General features: G+C 45.6%; 1 protein-coding gene across 8 annotated transcripts in view; it reads right to left on the reverse strand.

Moving 5' to 3' along the window:
- Positions 1-16,613: 16,613 nt before the first annotated feature.
- Positions 16,614-21,321, reverse strand: part of AKAP10 (A-kinase anchoring protein 10) — a 79,847-nt gene continuing 75,139 nt past the window's right edge. For 6 of the 8 annotated variants that reach the window (XM_033201501.1, XM_033201448.1, XM_033201180.1 and 3 more), the window contains one exon: positions 20,758-21,250. In XM_033201501.1, the coding sequence (XP_033057392.1) occupies positions 21,125-21,250 (126 nt within the window). In that variant the 3' untranslated portion in view covers positions 20,758-21,124. Of the gene's footprint in view, positions 18,147-20,757; positions 21,251-21,321 lie in introns of those variants that run through there. The other 2 variants (XM_033201301.1, XM_033201387.1) reach the window with 2 other exon arrangements.

The raw sequence follows: 21,321 nt of genomic DNA on the forward strand, positions 1-21,321 counted from the left end.
TTTTTTAGAGACAGAGCCTTGCTCTGTTACCCAGGCTGGAGCACACTGACGCGATCATAGCTTACTGCATCCTTGAGCTACTAGGCTCAAGTGATCCTGCCATCTCAGCTTCCCAAAGTGCTGAGAGCAACTCTGGCAACTAAACAAAGTGTGGCCTCAAATAAGCAATATTAAAACCATGACAACTCATCCAGCTCACAGATGCTGACTAACTGAACCCCTGCTCCACCAGGCATAGCTACAGCTTTGATTCGTCAAGAGACTGATTTCAGTAACTTTCTCCAGACAAGAAGACCACTTTTGGGAGGCCAAGGTGGGCGGATCACTTGAGGTCAGGAGTTCAAGACCAGCCTGGTCAACATGGTGAAACGCTGTCTCTACTAAAAAAATACAAAACTTGGCGGATCATGAGGTCAGGAGATCGAGACCATCCTGGCTAACATGGTGAAACCCCATCTCTACTAAAAATACAAAAAAAAAAAAAAATTAGCTGGGCATGGTGGCGGGCACCTGTAGTCCCAGCTACTCAGGAGGCTGAGGCAGGAGAATGGCATGAACCCGGGAGGTGGAGCTTGCAGTGAGCTGAGATTGCACCACTGCACTCCAGCCTGGGCGACAGAGTGAAACTCTGTCTAAAAATAAATAAATAAATAAATAATAAAATGTTAAAAATACAAAAATTAGCTGGGTGTGGTGGCAAGCGACTGTAATCCCAGCTACTCAGGAGGCTGAGACAGCAGAATCGCTTGAACCCAGAAGGTGGAGGTTGCAGTGAGCAGGGATAGCGCCACTGCACTCCAGCCTGGGCGACACGAGTGAGACTCCATCTCAAAAAAAAAAGAAAAAAAAAAAAAAAAACCTCTGATCGCAGACTGGCTCTTGCGGGCTTACGAAGGTTTCGTATTTTCACGCCTTCGGGTCCTGAAAAGATCTTTTGACATATAGGGCCTAACTGTAATACATTGAAAAGTTAAGTCTCTACCAGAAAGTGAACACGGGTTGTATGTTACAGGTATGTTTGCTCAGTACACGTCAGGACTGCCTTCATCCTCCTGTAACATGTTGAATATGTATGCTTAGCCATCGTGTCCAGCATAACTTCTACCCTAACCCCTCCTCCTCTGAAGTGCCTATCTCTAGTCTTGGTCAGAGGCATGCTTTCCAGCCTGTGGGATGGCCACCTTGGGGGCTGTAACCCTTTTTTTTTTTTTTTTTTGAGACGGAGTCTTGCTCTGTCGCCCAGGCTGGAGTGCAGTGGCGCAATCTCCACTCACCGCAAGCTCCGCTTCCCGGGTTCACACCATTCTCCTGCCTCAGCCTCCCGTGTAGCTGGGACTACAGGTGCCCGCCACCACGCCCGGCTCATTTTTTAAAATGTATTTTTAGTAGAGACGGGGTTTCACCGTGTTAGCCAGGATGGTCTCAATCTCCTGACCTCGTGATCCACCCGTCTCAGCCTCCCTCAGTGCTGGGATTATAGGCGTGAGCCACCGCGCCCGGCCGCTGTAACCCTTTTATAAAAAATCAAGTCTCGGGGCCGGGCGCGGTGGCTCAAGCCTGTAATCCAGCACTTTGGGAGGCCGAGACGGGTGGATCACGAGGTCAGGAGATCGAGACCATCCTGGCTAACACGGTGAAACCCCGTCTCTATTAAAAATACAAAAAACTAGCCGGGCGAGGTGGCGGCGCCTGTAATCCCAGCTACTCTGGAGGCTGAGGCAGGAGAATGGCGGGAACCCGGGGGGCGGAGCTTGCAGTGAGCTGAGATCCGGCCACTGCACTCCAGCCTGGGCGACAGAGCCGAGACTCCGTCTCAAAAAAAAAAAAAAAAAAAAAAAAAAAAAAAAAAAATCAAGTCTCTTCCCTTTTTCTAAGTTTACATATTGTGGTTTTTAAAAAGCTAACAGTACAGGCCGGGCGCAGTGGCTCAAGCCTGTAATCCCAGCACTTTGGGAGGCCGAGACGGGCGGATCACGAGGTCAGGAGATCGAGACCATCCTGGCTAACACGGTGAAACCCCGTCTCTACTAAAAATACAAAAAACTAGCCGGGCGAGGTGGCGGGCGCCTGTGGTCCCAGCTACTCGGGAGGCTGAGGCAGGAGAATGGCGTGAACCCGGGAGGCGGAGCTTGCAGTGAGCTGAGATCCGGCCACTGCACTCCAGACCGGGCGACAGAGCAAGACTCCGTCTCAAAAAAAAAAAAAAAAAAAAAAAAAAAGCTAACAGTACAAACACTTTGGAAGACACTTTATTAGTATCTGTCAATGTTGAGTACGTGCATTGTCTATGATCCAGCAGTTTCATTGCTAGGTATACAAACAGAGATATAGACATACGTTCACCTGAATTCACAACCTAGAGTGTTTTTAACAGCACTATTTGCAGGAGACATAAACTTGGCATTCGTGGTTTATGCGTACCATGTGATACTGAATAGCAATGAGAATGAGTGAAGGACCACAAGCTGTCTACGGATGACTGCCACATGCATGACGCTGAGTTAAAGAAAGCAGACACAAGCCAGACAAAACTAAATCCAGAGGTTGCGATAGTGTTACCTTTTGGAGTACAGTGGCTGGGTGGGAGGATGACGGGGGTCTGTGATGGGGGAACTGGGTTTCCAGAAAAATGAGTGAATCCAGCTCATCCTATACGAAGAGGCCCAGCACTCTCAGCCAGCTCCAGTGACCCAGATCCTATAGCCCCAGTTGAGTCACCATAGGCAAAATCATGTGGGGCAGAGATGAACCATCCCTGATGGCCCTACCAGAATTCCTGACCTACACAGTTGTGAACCCTTAATTAATTAATTAGTTAATTATTTTTTAAGAGATAGGGTCTTGCTTGGTTGCTCAGGCTGGTCTCAAACTCCTGGGATCAAATGATCCTCCCACTTTGGCCTCTGAAAGTGCTGGGATTACAGGCATGAGCCATCGTGCCCAGCCTGTGAACAGTTTTTTAAAAATGTTGGCCAGGCACGGTGGCTCACACCTGTAATCCCAGCACTTTGGGAGGCCGAGGCAGGCAGATCACCTGAGGTCAGGAGTTTAAGACCAGCTTGGCCAACATGGTGAAACCTCGTCTCTGCAAAAATACAAAAATTAGCCGGGCATGATGACGGGTGTCTGTGATTCCAGCTACTCAGGAGGCTGAGGCAGGAGAATTGCTTGAACCCGGGAGGCGGAGGTTGCAGTGGGCCGATACCGCGCCATTGCACTCCAGCCTGGGTGACAGAGCGAGATGCCGTCTCAAAAAAAAATCTTTTTGGTTTAAGTGACTAAGTTTTGCAAAACAGCAATAGATTACTGAAACAATATTCATCCTTGAGGGGCTACTGAGGAAGGAACCAAATCTTTCTTGTATTTGGGGTGTTAAATATGTTCAACAATATTTAATATAAACAGTATAGGCAACATTTAACAACATTATGTGCTAACATACAAAATTTAACATTTTACTTTTTGAATAAGCCAAATAACACATGCCATAAACACATATATGCCATTGAAGATGTAGCATACATTATTAATTAAATTACTTTGAGGATTTCTAAATTATTTATCAATATTTTGAAGCTGTTGAGTGCTCATATGTCTGATGTGGCTCTCCCTAGTTAAATAAGGGCTCATCTGAACCATGGTTTAACAACAGTGAACTATATCAAACTCTTCTCATGACTTCCCCACTAGATTTAAAGTCACTAAGTGGCCTGTATTTTTTTTTTTTTAAAAGATGGAGTCTCGCTCTGTCGCCCAGGTTGGAGTGCAGTGGTGTGATCTCGGCTCACTGTAAGCTCCGCCTCCCTGTTCGTTCCATTCTTCTACCTCAGCCTCCCAAGTAGCTGGGACTACAGGTGTCCACCACCACGCCAGGCTAATTTTTTTTTTTTGTATTTTTAGTAGAGACGGGGTTTCATTGTGTTAGCCAGGGTGGTTTCTATCTCCTGACCTCATGATCTGCCCACCTCAGCCTCCCAATGTGCTGGGATTACAGGTGTGAGCCACCATGCCCAGCCTGGCCTGTATTCTTAATACCTAGAGAATGTTTCAATATTAACAATATTGTTCATGTCTCTGAATCTTCTTAATCCTTGTAATAATGTCAGAGATTTAAAAAATGTATCCAACAGCTTTATAAGGAAGTGTATATATAGTAATTTATTGGAATAAATATCTTATTTATTTTTAATTTTTATTTTATTTATTTATTTATTTATTTATTTTTGAGACAGAGTTTTGCTCTTGTTGCCCAGACTGGAGTGCAATGGCACAATCTCAGCTCACCGCAACTTCCGCCCCCCAGGTTCAAACGATTCTCCTGCCTCAGCCTCTCGAGTAGCTGGGATTACAGGTATGCGCCACCATGCCTGGCTGATTTTGTACTTTTAGTAGAGATGGGATTTCTCCATGTTGGTGAGGCTGAAACCTCACGGTGAAATCCCGTCTCTACTAAAAAAATACAAAAAAAAACTAGCCTGGCGAGGTGACCGGGGCCTGTAGTCCCAGCTACTCGGGAGGCTGAGGCAGGAGAATGGCGTAAACCCGGGAGGCGGAGCTTGCAGTGAGCCGAGATCGCGCCACTACACTCCAACCTGGGCGACAGAGCCAGACTCCATCTCAAAAAAAAAAAAAAAGAACCCAGGCTAAGGGAGAAGAAGGGGAAATGGAGGGCGGAAGGTTGCCCATAGTGAAGGAGGTAAGTTTAAAGAGAAAAGTAGAGACACAGAGAAGGGGGCCGGGCGTGAGCAGTCAAAGCAGGCGTCCCCGCAATTGACTTGCCACCAAGGGAATGTGGGTGAATGACCAAGGCAGGCGTCCCCGCAGTGATCAGATACCAATGGAGTGTGGGTGAATAACCAGGCAGGTGTCCCTGCAGTGATTAAACACCAAGGGAAGACTGTCTTCCCCAGTCCGTGACCCGCGCCAGAGTTTTGGGTCCATGGATCAAACGTGTCTCCTTGTCTCTACTAGAGAGGAAAAAGAACTGGAATTGGAAGGACAGGGAGATTGGAGGGTAGCAAGAGAGGAAGACTGAAGGGTAGCGAGAGAGACTGGAGAAGAGAGTGAAAAGATTGCTTACCGGATTTGAAATTGGTGAGATGTTCCTTGGGCTGGTTGGTCTGAGGACCCTTGGTCCTAGGTGGATCTCCTCACGGAGTGAGGGCGAGGACAGGGGACTGGTGTCCTGAAGGAGTCCTCCTGTCCCGGGTCGTCGCACCAAATGTAGCGCGTGTCCACGTGAAGAGAACACCAAACAGGCTTTGTGTGAGCAACAAAGCTGTTTATTTCACTTGGTTGCAGGCGAGTTGAGTCCGAAAAAGGAGTCAGTCCTTTTTTTTTTTTTTTTTTTTTTTTTGAGAGTCTTGCTCTTGTCTCCAGGCTGGAGTGCAATGGTGCAATTTCGGCTCACTGCAACCTCCGCCTCCTGGATTTAAGCGATTCTGCTGCCTCCGCCTCCCAAGTAGCTGGAATTACAGGCATGTACCACCACACCTGGCTAATTTTATATTTTTAGTAGAGACGGGGTTTCTCCAGGTTGGTCAGGTTGGTCTTGAACTTCCGACCTCAGGTGATCCACCCGCCTCAACCTCCCAAAGTGATGGGATTACAGGCATGAGCCACTGCGCCCAGCCTCGTGTTTTTTTCTTAAAGGTTAGTTACAATGTAGAGTCTGAACCGTATCAATGAACTGTTCATAGTCTGTTATATTAAAATCTATTGCTGGCTCTTGCACTTTGATCTGTTACCTAAACATGATTTTTCATAGCATGCACTGGTCATTTGGAAAATATTGGCTTGGCCAGGTTTGGTGGCTCATGCCTATAATACCAATGCTTTAAGAGGCTGAGGTGGGAGCATCACTGGAGGCTAGGAGTTTGAGGCCAGCCTGGGCAACACAGTAAGACGCCCATCTCAAAAAACAATTGGACTGGGCTAGGCGTGGTGGCTCACGCCTGTAATCCCAGCACTTTGGAAGGCCGAGGTGGGTGCATCACCTGAGGTCAGGAATTAACAATATGGTGAAAGCCCGTCTCTACTAAAAAAATTAATCAGGCGTGGTGGTGCACACCTATAATCTCAGCTACTTGGGAGGCTGAGGCAGGAGAATTGCTTGAACCTGAGAGGTAGAAGTTGCAATGAGCCAAGATTGCACCACTGCACTCCAGCCTCGGTGACAGAGCAAGACTGGGTTTCAAAAAAACAAACAAAAAAAATTGGACTGGATAATTTAGATCTTCCAAATATTGGCACATTTTATTATACAGCATTTTACAAATCACATTTGTTTGCCGGTATGGTGACTCACAGCTGTAATCCCAGCACTTTGGGAGGCCAAGGTAGATCACTTGAGCCCAGGAGTTGGAGACCAGCCTGGGCAACATAGCAAGACCTCTTCTCCACAAAAAAATCACGGTGGCACACACTGGTGGTCCCAGCTAAGAGGGAGGCTGAGGTGGCAGGATCACTTGAGCATGGGAGTTTGAGGCTGCAGTGAGTCATGATCAGACCACTCCACTCCAGCCTGGGTGACAGAGTAAGACCCTATCTTAAAAATGAAGAAAAGAAAATGTCTTTTAAAAACCCAATAGCCAATTGGTCAGTTGTTCTTTAAAGCAAAGATGGAATTCCATGAAAATGGTGGCTAAGTCGGCTGACCATCCAGACAACTGCATAAGTGCTTTTCCTGGGGACAGTCATCATACTGCACTGTGCAGAAGTGCTTTATGCAGACTTCCCATTTGTTATGCACATTAAAATACATGTACTCGAGGGTTGATACTTAGTGAAATTATCAATTGCTATCCTTCACCAATAACATTTCTATGGGAAATGGTTTTTTTTTTTTTTTTTTTTGAGATGGAGTCTTGCTCTGTCGCCCAGGCTGGAGTGCAGCGGCGTGATCTCGGCTCACTGCAACCTCCACCTCCCGAGTTCAAGCACTTATCCCTGCCTCAGCCTCCTGGGTACTGGGATTACAGGCGACCGCCACCACACCCAGCTAATTTTTGTATTTTTTAGTAGAGACAAGGTTTTGGCATGTTGGCCAGGCTGGTCTCTAACCCCGACCTCAGATGGACCCATCCACCTCGGCCTCCTAAAATGTTGGGATTACAGGCATGAGCCACTGCGCCTGGCAGTCTTTTTTTTTTTTTATGGTGAGTGCACAGTGGTGAAGATTTCAATAATGAGTGGCACAGGTCAGCGTCACTGTCCAGATTTCCAGAGATGCGTTTCATCTATCCTTGCTTTTGCATCATCCATGCAAATATTCACATGGTGACACCCCATCTTAGTCTGATTATGAAGTTTTGACCTTGCAGACCTCCAGAAAGGGTCTCAGGGACCCTTGGGCACCTGTGGGATGATGTCTTGTGAACTGCTGGACTAGCACTAGAGAGAGACATCTTAATGTCAGCCTCTTTGTAGGAGCAGACAGGGTGTTTTCCGGTAGACATCTTGATGTCAGCCTCTTTGTAGGGGCAGACAGGGTGTTTTTCAGGCAGATGGGCCCAATAGGGCCATTAGCTGGGCCTGGTCCATTTACAGCAAACTTATTTCCCCCTGCATCTCCTGGGCCATGTTTCCTGGGGACAAACCCGTCTTTCCTAGGAAGAGCTCACTCACATTGGATGTCATAGAGGCCCAGAACCGAACCGTCAGTGATGCCAAACTGGATGCTATGTGAGGACAGGCTTGGCATCAGGAAAGGCTTTGGGAGGATGTGGAGGAGAAAGTAGTCAGTCTTGAGAGACGAGAAGGACTTCTTTGGGCAGAATGTGGGGGAAGATATTTTAAATTGTGAGCATTGCTTGAGGATAGGTACCAGTTCTGAAGTGTGAAACCCACCGAGGAGACAGGAGATGTGTAGTTCAAGTAGTGGTGCTCCGGCTGGGTGCAGTGGCTCATGCCTGTAATCCCAGCACTTTGGTAGGCTGAGGCAGGTGGATCATCTGAGGTCAGGAGTTCGAAACCAGCCTGGCCAACATGGTGAGACCCCATCTCTACTAAAAATACAAAAATTAGCTTGGTGTGGTGTAATCCCAGCTACAAAAATTAGCTGGGTGCTCCTGTAATCCCAGCTACTCGGGAGGCTGAGGCAGGAGAATCGCTTGAACTCAGGAGGTGGAGGTTGCAGTGAGCTGAGATTGCGCCCCTGCACTTCAGCCTGGGCTACAGAGTGAGACTCTGGACTTTATTCAGTGGACAATAGGAACTTCATGAAACATACAGGTGATTTCTACATTTAATACAAATCCCTATTTCCCTAATAACAAAATCATTTAAAGTACCCAGAGTACTTAAACTTCTAGGAATGCTGATGAAATAGGCACATGTCTAGTTATAATATCTGATTTATTACTTTAGTTACACATGCATATTTAAAATAACATTATATATATAATACATTAATACAAAATATTGCTTTTTTCCCATTCTCACATTTCAAGTAACAATTTTATCCACTCTCTACATGCATCTTGGACATCAACATCTTCCTGACACCTAGAGTCCATTGCTTAAAGTGTATCTGTGTATCTTCTTCACATGAATCTAACATGTCTGAGGTGCAGCGCTTCTCAAATACATGTCTGACTCACTGTCACCACATTAGGACCGCCCTCCCCGACCCCAATTTTATCATGTAGGTGTATTTGTAATCCTTACGATAAAATCACTTATTCTTCCTTCCCCTCTAATCCACTCCAACAGGAGGACTCTATAATGGTACAAAATGTCATTGTTTGAGGTTGTTGTGGGTAGTGTGTGAGGAGAAACCGGAGGTAGAGCAGTTGCAGGGGATCACCGAGTTTGGATACGGGTGCAACCGAGGAGTGAAACGCCAGTCTTGGGAACAGGCCAGATTGCTGGGCAGACTCTGCCATCATGGACAGTGATGTTCCTGGGGTGGGAATGAAGTGAAGAAACCTGGGAGTGGTAGATGGAAGACTTGGAGAAACAGGAAGGAATGGCCTGGAGCCCAGCAGATGGCAGAAGTGAAAGGGCGGTTTCAGGTGGCAAGGCTGTGGAGGACGGGGAGGAAGGCTGTGGAGGACGAGGAGCAAGGCTGTGGAGGACGGGGAGCAAGGCTGTGGAAGCAGCACTGGCCGGGAGTGGGTGCTACGGACAATGATGAGGTGTGGGGTAGGGAGTCAGGACTGGGAAGAAATGGTGTCTTGAGACTTGCAGAATGGGCAGGTCCTAGAGAAAGAGTGAGATGGTCACAAAGTCTGTAAACTGCAGGGTTGAGGGAGGGCACCTAAACTGCCCCCAGCAGGTCCCTTACTGTCTAGTAGCACTCATCCCATTGAGTGGTCATTGCTTGCTTTCTGGGCTGCAAGGAGGGCAGGCAGTGTTTGTCCTGGATACTGCTGTATCCCCAGCAACTACAACAGGCATATGGCAGGCCCTCAGGAAATACATACCTGATGAAGAAATAGAGGGAGGAAGGAAGAGGGAAAGAAAAGACTAAAGTATGAGCAGACTCTGGGAGAGACTTGAAAAGAAGGTCAATGAAGGAGAGACAGGCCAGGAAAGGCACAGTTAGGACCTCAGAGGGAACTGAGGACCTGAGGTACAAACGGAAAGAAAATGAACCAGACAGGATTTGTGTGAAAAGTTCCACTGGGATCTTGGGTAAGATTCCAACAGTCGCGAGTCTCAGCCCGGACTGTCAAGGGCGCTGTTCCCAGCAAAGAGGCTGGGGAGCTGATGGCTATGGGGCTGAAATTGGTCTGTGGCCTCTTCTAAGCCTCGTCCCAGCAAGAGACTTGCTTTGATAGCCTTAGATCTGCCCAGGCTCCCAGAGACTGAAAAACCGTTAAGGTATTCTCAGCTTTGATAAACATCTGAAAAATAGTAAAGGATTTATGTGCTTGTTTGGGTGACTCATAAATAATAGATCTCAAACTACATTTCTGTGTAGCATGGTCATTCCCAATAAAAGGGAATGAAAATATTCATTTCCCAACTCACAGGAAAGATTTTAAGGCAGTGGTTCTTGAAAGTGTGGTCTCCAGAGCAGCGGCATCTGGGAATTTGTTAAAAATGCAAATTCTTGCCTGCAATCCCAGTACTTTGGGAGGCTGAGGTGGGTGGATCACGAGATCAGGAGTTCACGACCAGCTTGGCCAAAATGGTGAAACCCCGTCTCTATTAAAAATAAAAAAATTAGCTGGGCATGGTGGTGGGCGCCTGTAATCCCAGCTACTCAGGAGGTTGAGATAGAGAACTGCTTGAACCCAGGAGGTGGAGGTTGCAGTGAGCCAATATCACGCCAATGCACTCCAGACTGGGTGACAGAGTGAGACTCTGTCTCAAAAAAAAAAAAAAAAAGGCAAATTCTTGCACCATTCCAGACCTACTAAATTAGAAACTTTGGGGGTTACGCCCAACAATGCAAATTTTCGCAAGTCCTCCAGGGGATCCTGATGCATGTGAAAATTTAAGAACCACTGCTTTAAGGTAGATAGATGGGATATTTTCCATTTTAGAGTGAATCCCTCTAATTTTTTCTGCAGTTTTTGATATCTTCTATACTTGTCTGTGGTGAGTACCAATAAGCGCAAAAACAGAAGGAAGAGAACATTTGCAGGACAGAACAGTTGTAAGAGGGCAGTCTCCCCTGGCCGAGACCCTGGAGAAATTCCTTTACCTCTTAAGCCTGTCTTCTCCTTTGTAAGAAGGGAAAAAATGGCCAGGCATGGTGGCTCACACCTATAATCCCAGGACTTTGGGAGGCTGAGATGGGAAGAGTGCTTGAGGCCAGGAATTCAAGACTAGCCTGGGCAACATAGTGAGACCCTCTCTCTAAAAAAAAAAAAAAAATTTGTTTAAAGAAGGGAGAAAATCGGCCGGGCGCAGTGGCTCACGCCTGTCATCCCAGCACTTTGGGAGGCCGAGGTGGGTGGATCATGAGGTCAGGAGACCGAGACCATCCTGGCTCACATGGTGAAACTCCGTCTCTACTAAAAATACAAAAAGTTAGCCAGGCGTGGTGGCGGGTGCCTGTAGTCCCAGCTACTTGGGAGGCTGAGGCAGGAGAATGGCATGAACCCAGGAGGCAGAGCTTGCAGTGAGCCGAGACCACGCCACTGCACTCCAGTCTGGGCAACAGAGTGAGACTCCGTCTCAAAAAAAAAAAAAAAAAAGACGGGAGAAAATCAGTACTTACAAGATTATCATAAGGATCAAATGAGACGCTGCCTGGCACACAGTGTTTACTCATTATCCTGATTATTATTACCACTGCAGAACTCGGGAGCTGATTACTTAATTGAATTAACTCAACAGCTAGCTAGGATTTTCCAAGGTTGTGATTTTACATTGCATGCATATAGTAACTGTACAGTAGTCTTGTTTTTAAGAATTCACATGTCCCAAAGCTCTGCAGAGCCATGGAGCTGAGACTGACTTTAGGCCTCTTCTAAGCCTTACTCTAAGGTAAGCCCTGTTCAGAGACTTGCCTTGATGGTCTCAGGCATCAAGATGCTGACATATTGTCAACCAGGGGCTCAACACCTGAGGAAAAAACCTCCAGTCTTGCAGGAAGTGAACGGAGTGGCACAGCAACTGGTACTTGTGGAAAGATGAGGCTGACAGGAAAAAGAAGGGGGACCTCTCTTCAGGCTCCCCCTCTCGGCTGCAGCTCTCCCTATGGGTCTATAGCAGGAGAGCCTGATGATTTCCAGTAGACCTTGGTGGGTAAGAGAGCTAAATCAAGGGCTCAAAAGACCATCTTGAATAAAAAATGCCAGCACAGTTTAGCTGCTATCCCAACTTCCATCACTTCTTCAGTAGAATGCAAGCTCCAAGGTGTCTGCAAGTTTTATTCCTTCCTGTGTCCCTGTCAACAGTGCCTGGCACTTACAGGGTGACTGAATGGGTGAATTTACTGAACCAACAGTTACATAATTAGAAGAAACAAAAGGTACTCTTTGCCAAGAGAAAACTAAGAAAAACTTGAAAGAAGTGTGGTGCTTCCTTCAGCTGGAGCCTCTTTCCAAGTTGTATGGTGTGTGGAATTCTTACTGTGATGTGGGAGAGGCCAGCTTGGGTCACTTAGGGATGAGTCTGAAGGCACAGTCAATATACAGGACTCAGCTGAAGCTGGGGAAATGGCACAGTTGTTGCAATCATCGTCTCTCATTTGCTTCTTGGTAAATCCCAGCTCCTTTCAAGCTGAAACTAAGCCCTCTCTCTAGGCTCCTTGCCCACAGACTGGGCCAGTCCAACAGGTGCTTCAGTGGTACAGGGGGTGGGGTGGGGAAAGAGATGCACTATCACCTTTAGGCAAGGGGCTGAACGCATCCAGGTGAGTTGTGACATCCTGGATGTGCCAGAGCAGGCAGTTTGAGAGGAACAGACTGAGGAAATAATTGTTTATACAAAGTTACTAAGGCAGGAATACCCACCCTCCTGTGTGCCAAGCAAGCCAGTGGGCAGCAACCCTCCCTGAATATGAATGCCCTCGGGGCCTTTACTCAAATTGCTCCCTCCAATGTCCTTTATTGGACATCACTGGCCATCTCCACCTGCCCAGAATCCACGGTATCACCGGTCCTACTCTGCCCCATTCCCAGTCCTGCCCAAGCAGAAGGGCTTCCTTTAGTGCTCAATGTTAACCCGCAGAGGGCCTCAGTGGGTAAGTATTAGTGTGGGCCACCCAAGTTGTAAGCTTGAGGGGTTTTACTGGGGTTTCTTCCCACTTTATGGTTCCAACAAAGGCCAGAGACCTTGCCTAAATTGGCAGGTATTCACAAATTTTGTAAAAATGATCTCTCCTGCCAAACTTCTACCAGTACTCTAACCAAAAAACTTTCTATTTCTGGGTTTATTACAATTGCTGAAAGTGGTTATAATCCTCATTAGTGTTTGGAAGGATCTGAGAAGCATGAAAAGGCACTGGCCTAGGCCTGAGTTCTAATGGTGATCATCTCACAAGCCAGGGACTTCTCCCTTTCCTGGGCCTCTGTAACTGCTTGTTATAAAAACAGGAGGTGGCCGGGCGCGGTGGCTCACGCCTGTAATCCCAGCTCCCAGGGAGGCAGAGGCGGGAGGATAGCTTGAGCCCAGGAGTTCGAGACCTGCCTGGGTAATACAGCGAGACCCCGTTCTCCACAAAAAGGAAAAAAAAAAAAAAAAAAAAACAGGAGGTGTCGTGTAGGTCCATTAGGTTAGGACACCACTTTGAGAGAATACACATGATGACTAAGTAAAGTTTACTAAAGAAAAATTATTCTCCAGAAATCAGCAGTACTTTGCAGACATGCTGAGCGTACGTAATCATTAGGAATTAGAGCAGTCTGGCAGTATTTTAGCCAAACTCCTTTTGGTTGCACGTAATTAAAAAAACTCACTTCAGACTGGTTTCAAAAAATCAAAAAACACACCGGGTGCCATGGCTCACGCCTATAATCCCAGCACTTTGGGAGGCCGAGGCGGGTGGATCACCTGAGGTTGGGAGTTCAAGACCACCCTGACCAACACGGGAGAAACCCCCTCTTTACTAAAAATACAAAATTAGCCGGGTGTGGTGGCACATGCCTGTAATCCCAGCTACTCAGGAGGCTGAGGCAGAAGAATCACTTGAACCTGGGAGGTGGAAGTTGCTGTGAGCCGAGATCGTGCCATTGCACTCCAGCCTGGGCAACAAGAGCGAAACTTCATCTCACAAAAAAAATAAAAAATAATAATAATAATAATTAATTTAAAAAATCAAAAATCATTATAAAGATAACTGACAGATTAATGAAGTCCAATGCAAGGATGCAGGACTAGATGCAGAAACCAGGGATGTCTTCAGTGTTATCACGATAGCTGCTATCTCAGGCCCACATGCTTCTGTTTGTCTATGCAGTGCTGGCTCCTGATTTTGTAAGTGCCACATCCAAGCACCATCCCACATGGTGACCAGTATCTCTCTTTCCCCATGCAAAATTCTTTTTTTTGAGACAGAGTCTCGCTCTGTCACCCAGGCTGGAGTGCAGTGGTGCGATCTTGGCTCACTGCAACCTCTGCCTCCCAGATTCAAGCAATTCTCCCTGCCTCAGCCTCCCCAGGTGCCTGCCACCATGCCCGGCTAATTTTTGTATTTTTTTTTTTAGTAAGAGACAGGGTTTCACCATATTTGCCAGACTGGTCTTGAACTCCTGACCTCAGGTAATCCGTCTACCTTGGTCTCCCAAAGTGTTGGGATTACAGGCATGTGCCACGCATCTGGCCAAAAGTCTTTTTTTTTGAGACAGAGTCTCACTCTGTGGCCCAGGCTGGAGGGCAGTGGCGCGATCTCGGTTCACTGCAAGCTCCACCTCCCAGGTTCACGCCCTTCCCCTGCCTCAGCCTCCCTAGTAGCTGGACTACAGGTGCCTGCCAACATGCCCGGCTAATTTTTTTGTATTTTTAGTAGCGATGGAGTTTCACCATGTTAGCCAGGATGGTCTCGATCTCCTGACCTTGTGATCTGCCCGCCTTGGCCTCCCAAAGTGCTGGAATTACAGGCATGAGCCACCGCGCCCGGGGAAGTTTTTTTTTTTTCAGACAGAGTCTTGTTCTCTTGCCCAGGCTGGAGTGCAGTGGTGCGATCTTGGCTCACTGAAACCTCTGCTTCCTGGGTTCAAGTGATTGTCCTGCCCCAGCCTCCTGAGCAGCTAGGATTATAGGTGCCCGCCACCACATCTGGCTAATTTTTGTCTTTTTAGTAGAGACGGAGTTTCACTGTGTTGGCCAGGCTGGTCTCGAACTCCTGTCCTCAAGTGATCTGCCCATCTTGGGCCTTCCAAAATGCTGTCATTACAGGCGTGAGTCACCGTACCCAAAATTCTTTTCCCTTTTTTTTTTTTTTTTGGAGACAGAGTCTCCCACTGTCACCCAGGCTGGAATGCAGTGACGCGGTCTCGGCTCATTGCACAACCTCCGCCTCCAGGTTCAAGCAATTCTCCTGCCTCAGCCACCCACATAGCTGGGATTACAGGCGTGTGCCACAATGCCCAGATAATTTTTGTACTTTTAGTAGAGACAGGGTTTCACCATGTTGGTCAGGCTGGCCTCAAACTCCTGACCTCAAGTGATCCGCCTGTCTCCGCCTCCCAAAGTGCTGGGATTACAGGTGTGAGCCACTGTGCCTGGCCCCAAAATTCTTAACATAAAGAACTGTCTTGGGCCTGTCTGGATCAGGAGTTCAACCCAGGTCCAATCGACTGCTATGTGGGGAAGAGGGAGGAGAGGGTGAGAGAAAAGTTCACTGTGTAGAAACAAACCCCACTCCTGAAGTCAGGCAGGTACCCAAATAGTGTCACTGGAGAGAGGTCAGTCACTTCATCAGGTGCTTAGCTCTCAATACTTAAATAAGCAAAGAAGTTTGTATTTTTCTACAATTCAGAATGACCTTCCCCTCCAAATTCCTACTGAACTAGTCAAAACTCCGGTATCGTAAACTACTTACATTTCAAAAAGCTCTACTGAATGTTGAAACCTAAGTAGAAAAGTTATAAAAAGTCGCTCCCTGTTTTATTGCGGTTCACTGGATTTGGCTGACATTTGCTTTTTACTTTCATCAAATCTTACAGAGTGATGAAGACACATCAAGTTACAAAACGTATCACTTTCTCTCTAATATCTTTTTTTTAAAACAATTTGTGTCAATGTCAACAACATGATAAAGATGAAGGGTGTTCAACTGATTATTTGAACCTATGAAAACTCCACCAGGGAATCTTATTTTATGAGCACAATGCACAGAGTCTGGAACATGGTGGGTGCTCAATGTTGGAGGAATCGAATTCCAACTTTAAAATGAGTACAAGGATCTACTTTAGATCAAATATTACATCTGGCTAATAATTTCGGGTCACACTCCGCTTCTGTGTCTCAAAGCAGGTGGGGCAGAAAAAAGTAGCCAAGTGTCAAATTTGCTGCTATTCTCTTTATAAGCTGTTTACAACTACTTGGCATCTCTAGCTCAGAGGCACAAATTGTATATACAAAGAAATGATCAGAAATTATCTTTTTTTTTTTTTTTTTTTTTGAGACAGAGTCTCGCTGTGTCGCCCAGGCTGGAGTGCAGTGGCGCGATCTCGGCTCACTGCAAGCTCCGCCTCCCGGGTTCCCGCCATTCTCCCGCCTCAGCCTCCGAGTAGCTGGGACTACAGGCGCCCGCCACCGCGCCCGGCTAGTTTTTTGTATTTTTTTTAGTAGAGACGGGGTTTCACCGTGTTAGCCAGGAGGGTCTCGATCTCCTGACCTCGTGATCCACCCGCCTCGGCCTCCCAAAGTGCTGGGATTACAGGCTTGAGCCACCGCGCCCGGCCCAGAAATTATCTTAACTGAAAGCACTAGTTTGAACAGCCTAGAGTCTTGTAGAAATTGTTATTCCAAAACATGCAGAGGCAGCGAGTCGCCCAAAACCACATTTTATTCTATGACCTTTACATTGCTTGTCTGTTAAAGATTGAAGCAATGTGAAATGGATGGAAATATTTTGTTAAAAGAACAAAATGAATTAATCATAGCATAGATGCCTAATAAAAACCTTGGGTTTATGTCATACACTCCAAAAACAAGGCAAAGTCCAGTAGTGGCTCATGTTCTGAGTTTTTAGAAAACAAATGGAAATATTTGGAAAGATCAATATATTTCAACAGAAGAGCCATAAATACCCTGAAAGCAGAAAGTTGACACAATTTTAAATAGAATTCTCATATATATATTTTAAAATCAAACACAATTAAATATAATATGGTTTAAGTACATGAATACTTCAGCTTTAAAAGAATAACAGAGGTGGTACATAGTACCAAAAACTTACACAAAGCCTTTTTGCTTCTTCTGTCGATGAAACAGTGTGCCTCTATACAATCAAATATTGCAATGGAATAAATTCTCTGTTCATTCAAGACTTTCTCAAGGACAAAAGTGATTAATAATTATATATTTATACATATATATATATTTTTTTTTTTTGCAAAGTCTGAGCAAAAGCAGTAACATCTAAGAGAACTTTCTTCTCAATCATGTGCATTGAGGAAGCACTGGCGCCACGTGGTCAATGGAGTGTGCTCACCAACTGGGCAGTCCTGCTGATGGCTGTGCGGTCCCGATGCAGAAGCCAACTGAGCAGAAGTGCAATGAGTGAGTCTCTTACTGTCCTAAAGAAAGGAGAAGAAAGACCACCAACTGCACACTTCCCAGCTCACAGCAAAGAATGGGGGAGGCAGTCAAACAAAGTCGAATGTTTTTCTCTCCCCAATCATCCTGCTCACCTTATTTAAAAAAAAAAAAGTATAATTTGGGAATAACTGTTTTGTTCAAGGTGCCACAGGGGCAAAATTGGAGTCATCGCTATGCTTTCTTTCTTTCCACATGTATTCTGAAGGGAAAGTTAAGTACTGGAGTGTAGAATTCCAAAGGGGCAAATCCTAATGCTCAAAGTAAACCAGATTCACACCCTTCTGTTAGCAGGCGAGAGAATGGTTTTAAGTATACTGCATCTCAGGAGGAGGAATTAAAATGTGAAAACTGTATACTGCCATCAAAGGAAGGAAGAAGTCACTGAAACTTGACCCATGACTTGTCAGCTTCCTTCTAAATTAATGCTGCTGTCAAGGAAGACTGCTAATTTACTCTCACCCTGTTCCACTGAAGCTGCTAGCACCACGCTGCCACTCAGAGCTGCCTGGCTCTCGGTGGGGCTGACTCACCTGCTTTGGAAGGACAAAGCAAAGCACCTCTGGCACCTGCTTTATGATGCTGTTAGGGATGAGTTACTGCTACGAGTGTGCATCAAGTATCGGTTCTATGCTTATCTGCTTCCCAGAGGATGTGGTCCCTGTCTATTCCAGTAGGCTAAAAGACTCTCATAAATGGGTTATTGCCATTGGAAAATTAATAATTTTCTAGTAATGTAAACAATACCATTTTGTATCTTTAAGACTCTCACTGTGTGAACGTCATGTGCATCAATTATGCCTACGGGTAACTGCATTATGGTGGAAGTCTAGGATTGTCTCCCATTCTCTCCTGGAAACAACAGTGACAGATCAGAAATATAGTGCTGTTTTCATTGGCTGTGTTGAAGAATTCAACCAAGGGAAAAAAGTTCTCTTATTTTTCACAAGCAGATTTCCTTTATCTCAAGTTTTGAGTCATAACTGAAAAAAGAAAAGAAAAGAAAATGGTAAGGTGCATTTCTCTAGCAAGTGACCTATTATTACAAATTAAGGATGGACACCAACACTCAGTGTTTACTTATATACCAGAGTTTATGACAGCCAGAAGCTAACTACAATTTTGTGAGGTAAGATATTGTAATTTTCCTTGTTTTAACATATGAGTGAACAGAAGCTTAAAGAGGTTAGGTAACTTACCCAAGGGTCATTTAACAAGGACTGGCATCCAGACTTGCTTTCCCATGTTGGCAATAGATATTAGAATGAAAAATACTGCCAATTTTCAACAGAGTAATTCTACTTCTAGGAATTAACCCTATAGCATATTCAAGAGGGATGGTAAAGACACGCATGCAGACATTCACTGACTCCCTCCTGTACTCACAGCACTGGGGACAAATATCACTGGGTCCCCGGTATTGTGGCATGGGACATGTGCACATGAAGCAATTCAGTGATGGTGTGAGGTAGTTTATGCTGAATGTCCAAGTACATCCTATAGGCAAATGTCGAGTTGGAGGTTGAAGCAGAGAGGTATCAACACAGGATAAAGAGACTGAGTATTCCTTCACAGGCCTAGGACTTCATGCATTCATAAAATCACGGAATGAGGATTAGAAGGGGTTTTTCTTTTGGAGTTTTGGTGTCGAATTTCTCTGATCTACTAATGAGGACATGAGGAACTAAAGTAGTCACCCGCAAAAGGTCACACTTACTGCCTAAAGTAAAGAAAAACTCAGCTAGTTCTTTGAGTCTACTGTTTTTTTTTTTTTTTTTTTTTTTTTTTTTTGAGATGGAGTTTCACTCTTGTGGCCCAGGCTGGAGTGTACTGGTGCGATCTCAGCTCACCGCAACCTCTGCCTCTGGGGTTCAAGCGATTCTCCTGCCTCAGCCTCCCAAGTAGCTGGGATTACAGGCATGTGCCACCACGCCCAGCTAATTTTGTATTTTTAGTAGAGACGAGGTTTCTCCATGTTGGTCAGGCTGTCTCGAACTCCCGATCTCAGGTGATCTGCCTGCCTCGGCTGCCGCAAAGTGCTGGGATTATAGACGTGAGCCACCGTGCCCGGGCCCCATTTCTGGAATTTTTAATTTCAAGAAATTCAATTTGGTTCTTTTAAAACTATTTTGCATTTTTCTCATCATACTCTTGTTTTCCTTGATATTCTTGAACTTTTTTTTTTTTTTTTTGAGACGGAATCTCACTCTATTATCCAAGCTGAAGTACAAGTGGTGCAATCTCGGGTTACTGCAACCTCCGCCTCCCGGGTTCAAGTGATTCTTGTGCCTCAGCCTCCCACGTAGCTGGGACTATAAGCGCCTGCCACCATGCCTAGCTATTTTTTTTTGTATTTTTAGTAGAGAAGGGGTTTCACCATATTGGCCAAGCTGGTCTTGAACTCCTGACCTCACGTGATCTACCCATGTCGGCCTCCCAAAATGCTGGGATTACAGGCATGAGCCACCGCGCCCAGTCACTTGAACATATTTTTAATATTTAAAATAGCCACTTGATGGTCTTTGCTAAATTCACCATCTTTCTCACATTTGGGTCTGTTTCTATAGATTGAGTTTTCTCCTGGTTATAGATTAACTTCATGTCATACTTGGTAATTTGTGATTGATGTCAGACATTCTTTTATTTTATTTTATTTTTGAGTCTGAGTTTTGCTCTTTTTGCCTAGGCTGGAGTGCAGTGGTGTGATCTCGGCTCACTGCAACCTCCACCTCCTGGGTTCAGGCAATTCTCTTGCCTCAGACTCTTGAGTAGCTGGGATCACAGGCGCCCGCCACCATGCCTGGCTAATTTTTTCTATTTTTAATAGAGACGGGGTTGCACCATGTTAGCCAGGCTGGTCTTGAACTCCTGACCTCAGGTCATCACCTGCCTCAGCCTTCCAAAGTCCTGGGATTACAGGCATGAGCCACTGCGCCCAGCCTGGACATTAGACATTCTAACTTTACATTGTGAAGTGCTGAATTTTGTTGTGTTACTGTAAAGAGGGTTAGCCCTTTGTTTTGGCATGCAGTTGTTAGAGTAATTTGATCCTTTAAAAATTTGCTTTGAAACTTGGTTCTGGTGGTTGTACTCTAGGCCTAATTTATCTTCAGTAGTAAGGCATAACCTTTGTGAAGACACTACCCAATGCCTTGTGTATTACAAAGTCTCTCTACTCTGGCCAGATCCTTCTGGCCACGAACTTTTCTTAGCCCTATGTTCACCCTACTAATTTCTGGGGGGTTCTTTACTTGGACATATGCATTTTCACCCCACACATATACAGATAACTTAGGCCAAGGATCCAAGGGAACCTCTCTAAATATCTCTACAGCTTTCTTTCTGGGCAGCTTCCTCTTTTCTGGTATCTTATCCTACAACTTCTACTCAAATTGGTCTCTCTGAACTTTGATTTTTTTTTTTTTTTTTTTTTGAGATGGAGTTTCGCTCTTGTTGCCCAGGCTGGAGTGCAGTGGCATGATCTCAGCTTACTGCAACCTCCACCTCCCTGGTTCAAGCGATTCTCCTGCCTCAGCCTCCCAAATAGTTGGGATTACTGGCGCTTGCCACCACACCCAGCTAATTTATGTGTTTTTGTAGAGACGGGGTTTCACCATGTTGGCCAGGCTGGTCTTGAACTCCTGATCTCAAGTGATTCACCCACCTTGGCTTCCCAAAGTGCTGGGATTATAGGCGTGAGCCACTGCACCTGGCCTGAACTTTGATTTTTAACTCTTTCGTTCAGCAAGACTACTGCGCTCTGTTTGGTTTCAATGGTTTCCCTGTATTGCCCATTGTTCAATATATGGAAACAGTTGTTTCAGGAAACAGTTGTTTCATTTAGTTTGTCTGTTTTCTAGTTGCTTATGATAAGAAGGCAATCCCCATAGCAGTTAATCCTTCAAATGCAAAGAAACCCCTTACGTCCTTTTTTATTTTTATACCTGGAAAATAATACTTTTTAGTTTACACAAAACAAAGTCATCCTTACCTTTGTAGATTTCTCTAATGGTTGATCATACTGTGCCTGCTGCATAACGTCACTGACTATCATTTTAGCAATCTTCCAAGCTAGCTCTTCCTGGGCCTAAAGAAAATAATTTAAACTGGTGATAACGGTTATTCTTAGATGGATCGAGATGCACATACTCAGTGCTC

The sequence above is a fragment of the Trachypithecus francoisi genome, unplaced genomic scaffold (genome assembly GCF_009764315.1).
Source record: "Trachypithecus francoisi isolate TF-2019V2 unplaced genomic scaffold, Tfra_2.0 Contig00204, whole genome shotgun sequence".
Classification (NCBI taxonomy): Eukaryota; Metazoa; Chordata; class Mammalia; order Primates; family Cercopithecidae; genus Trachypithecus; species Trachypithecus francoisi.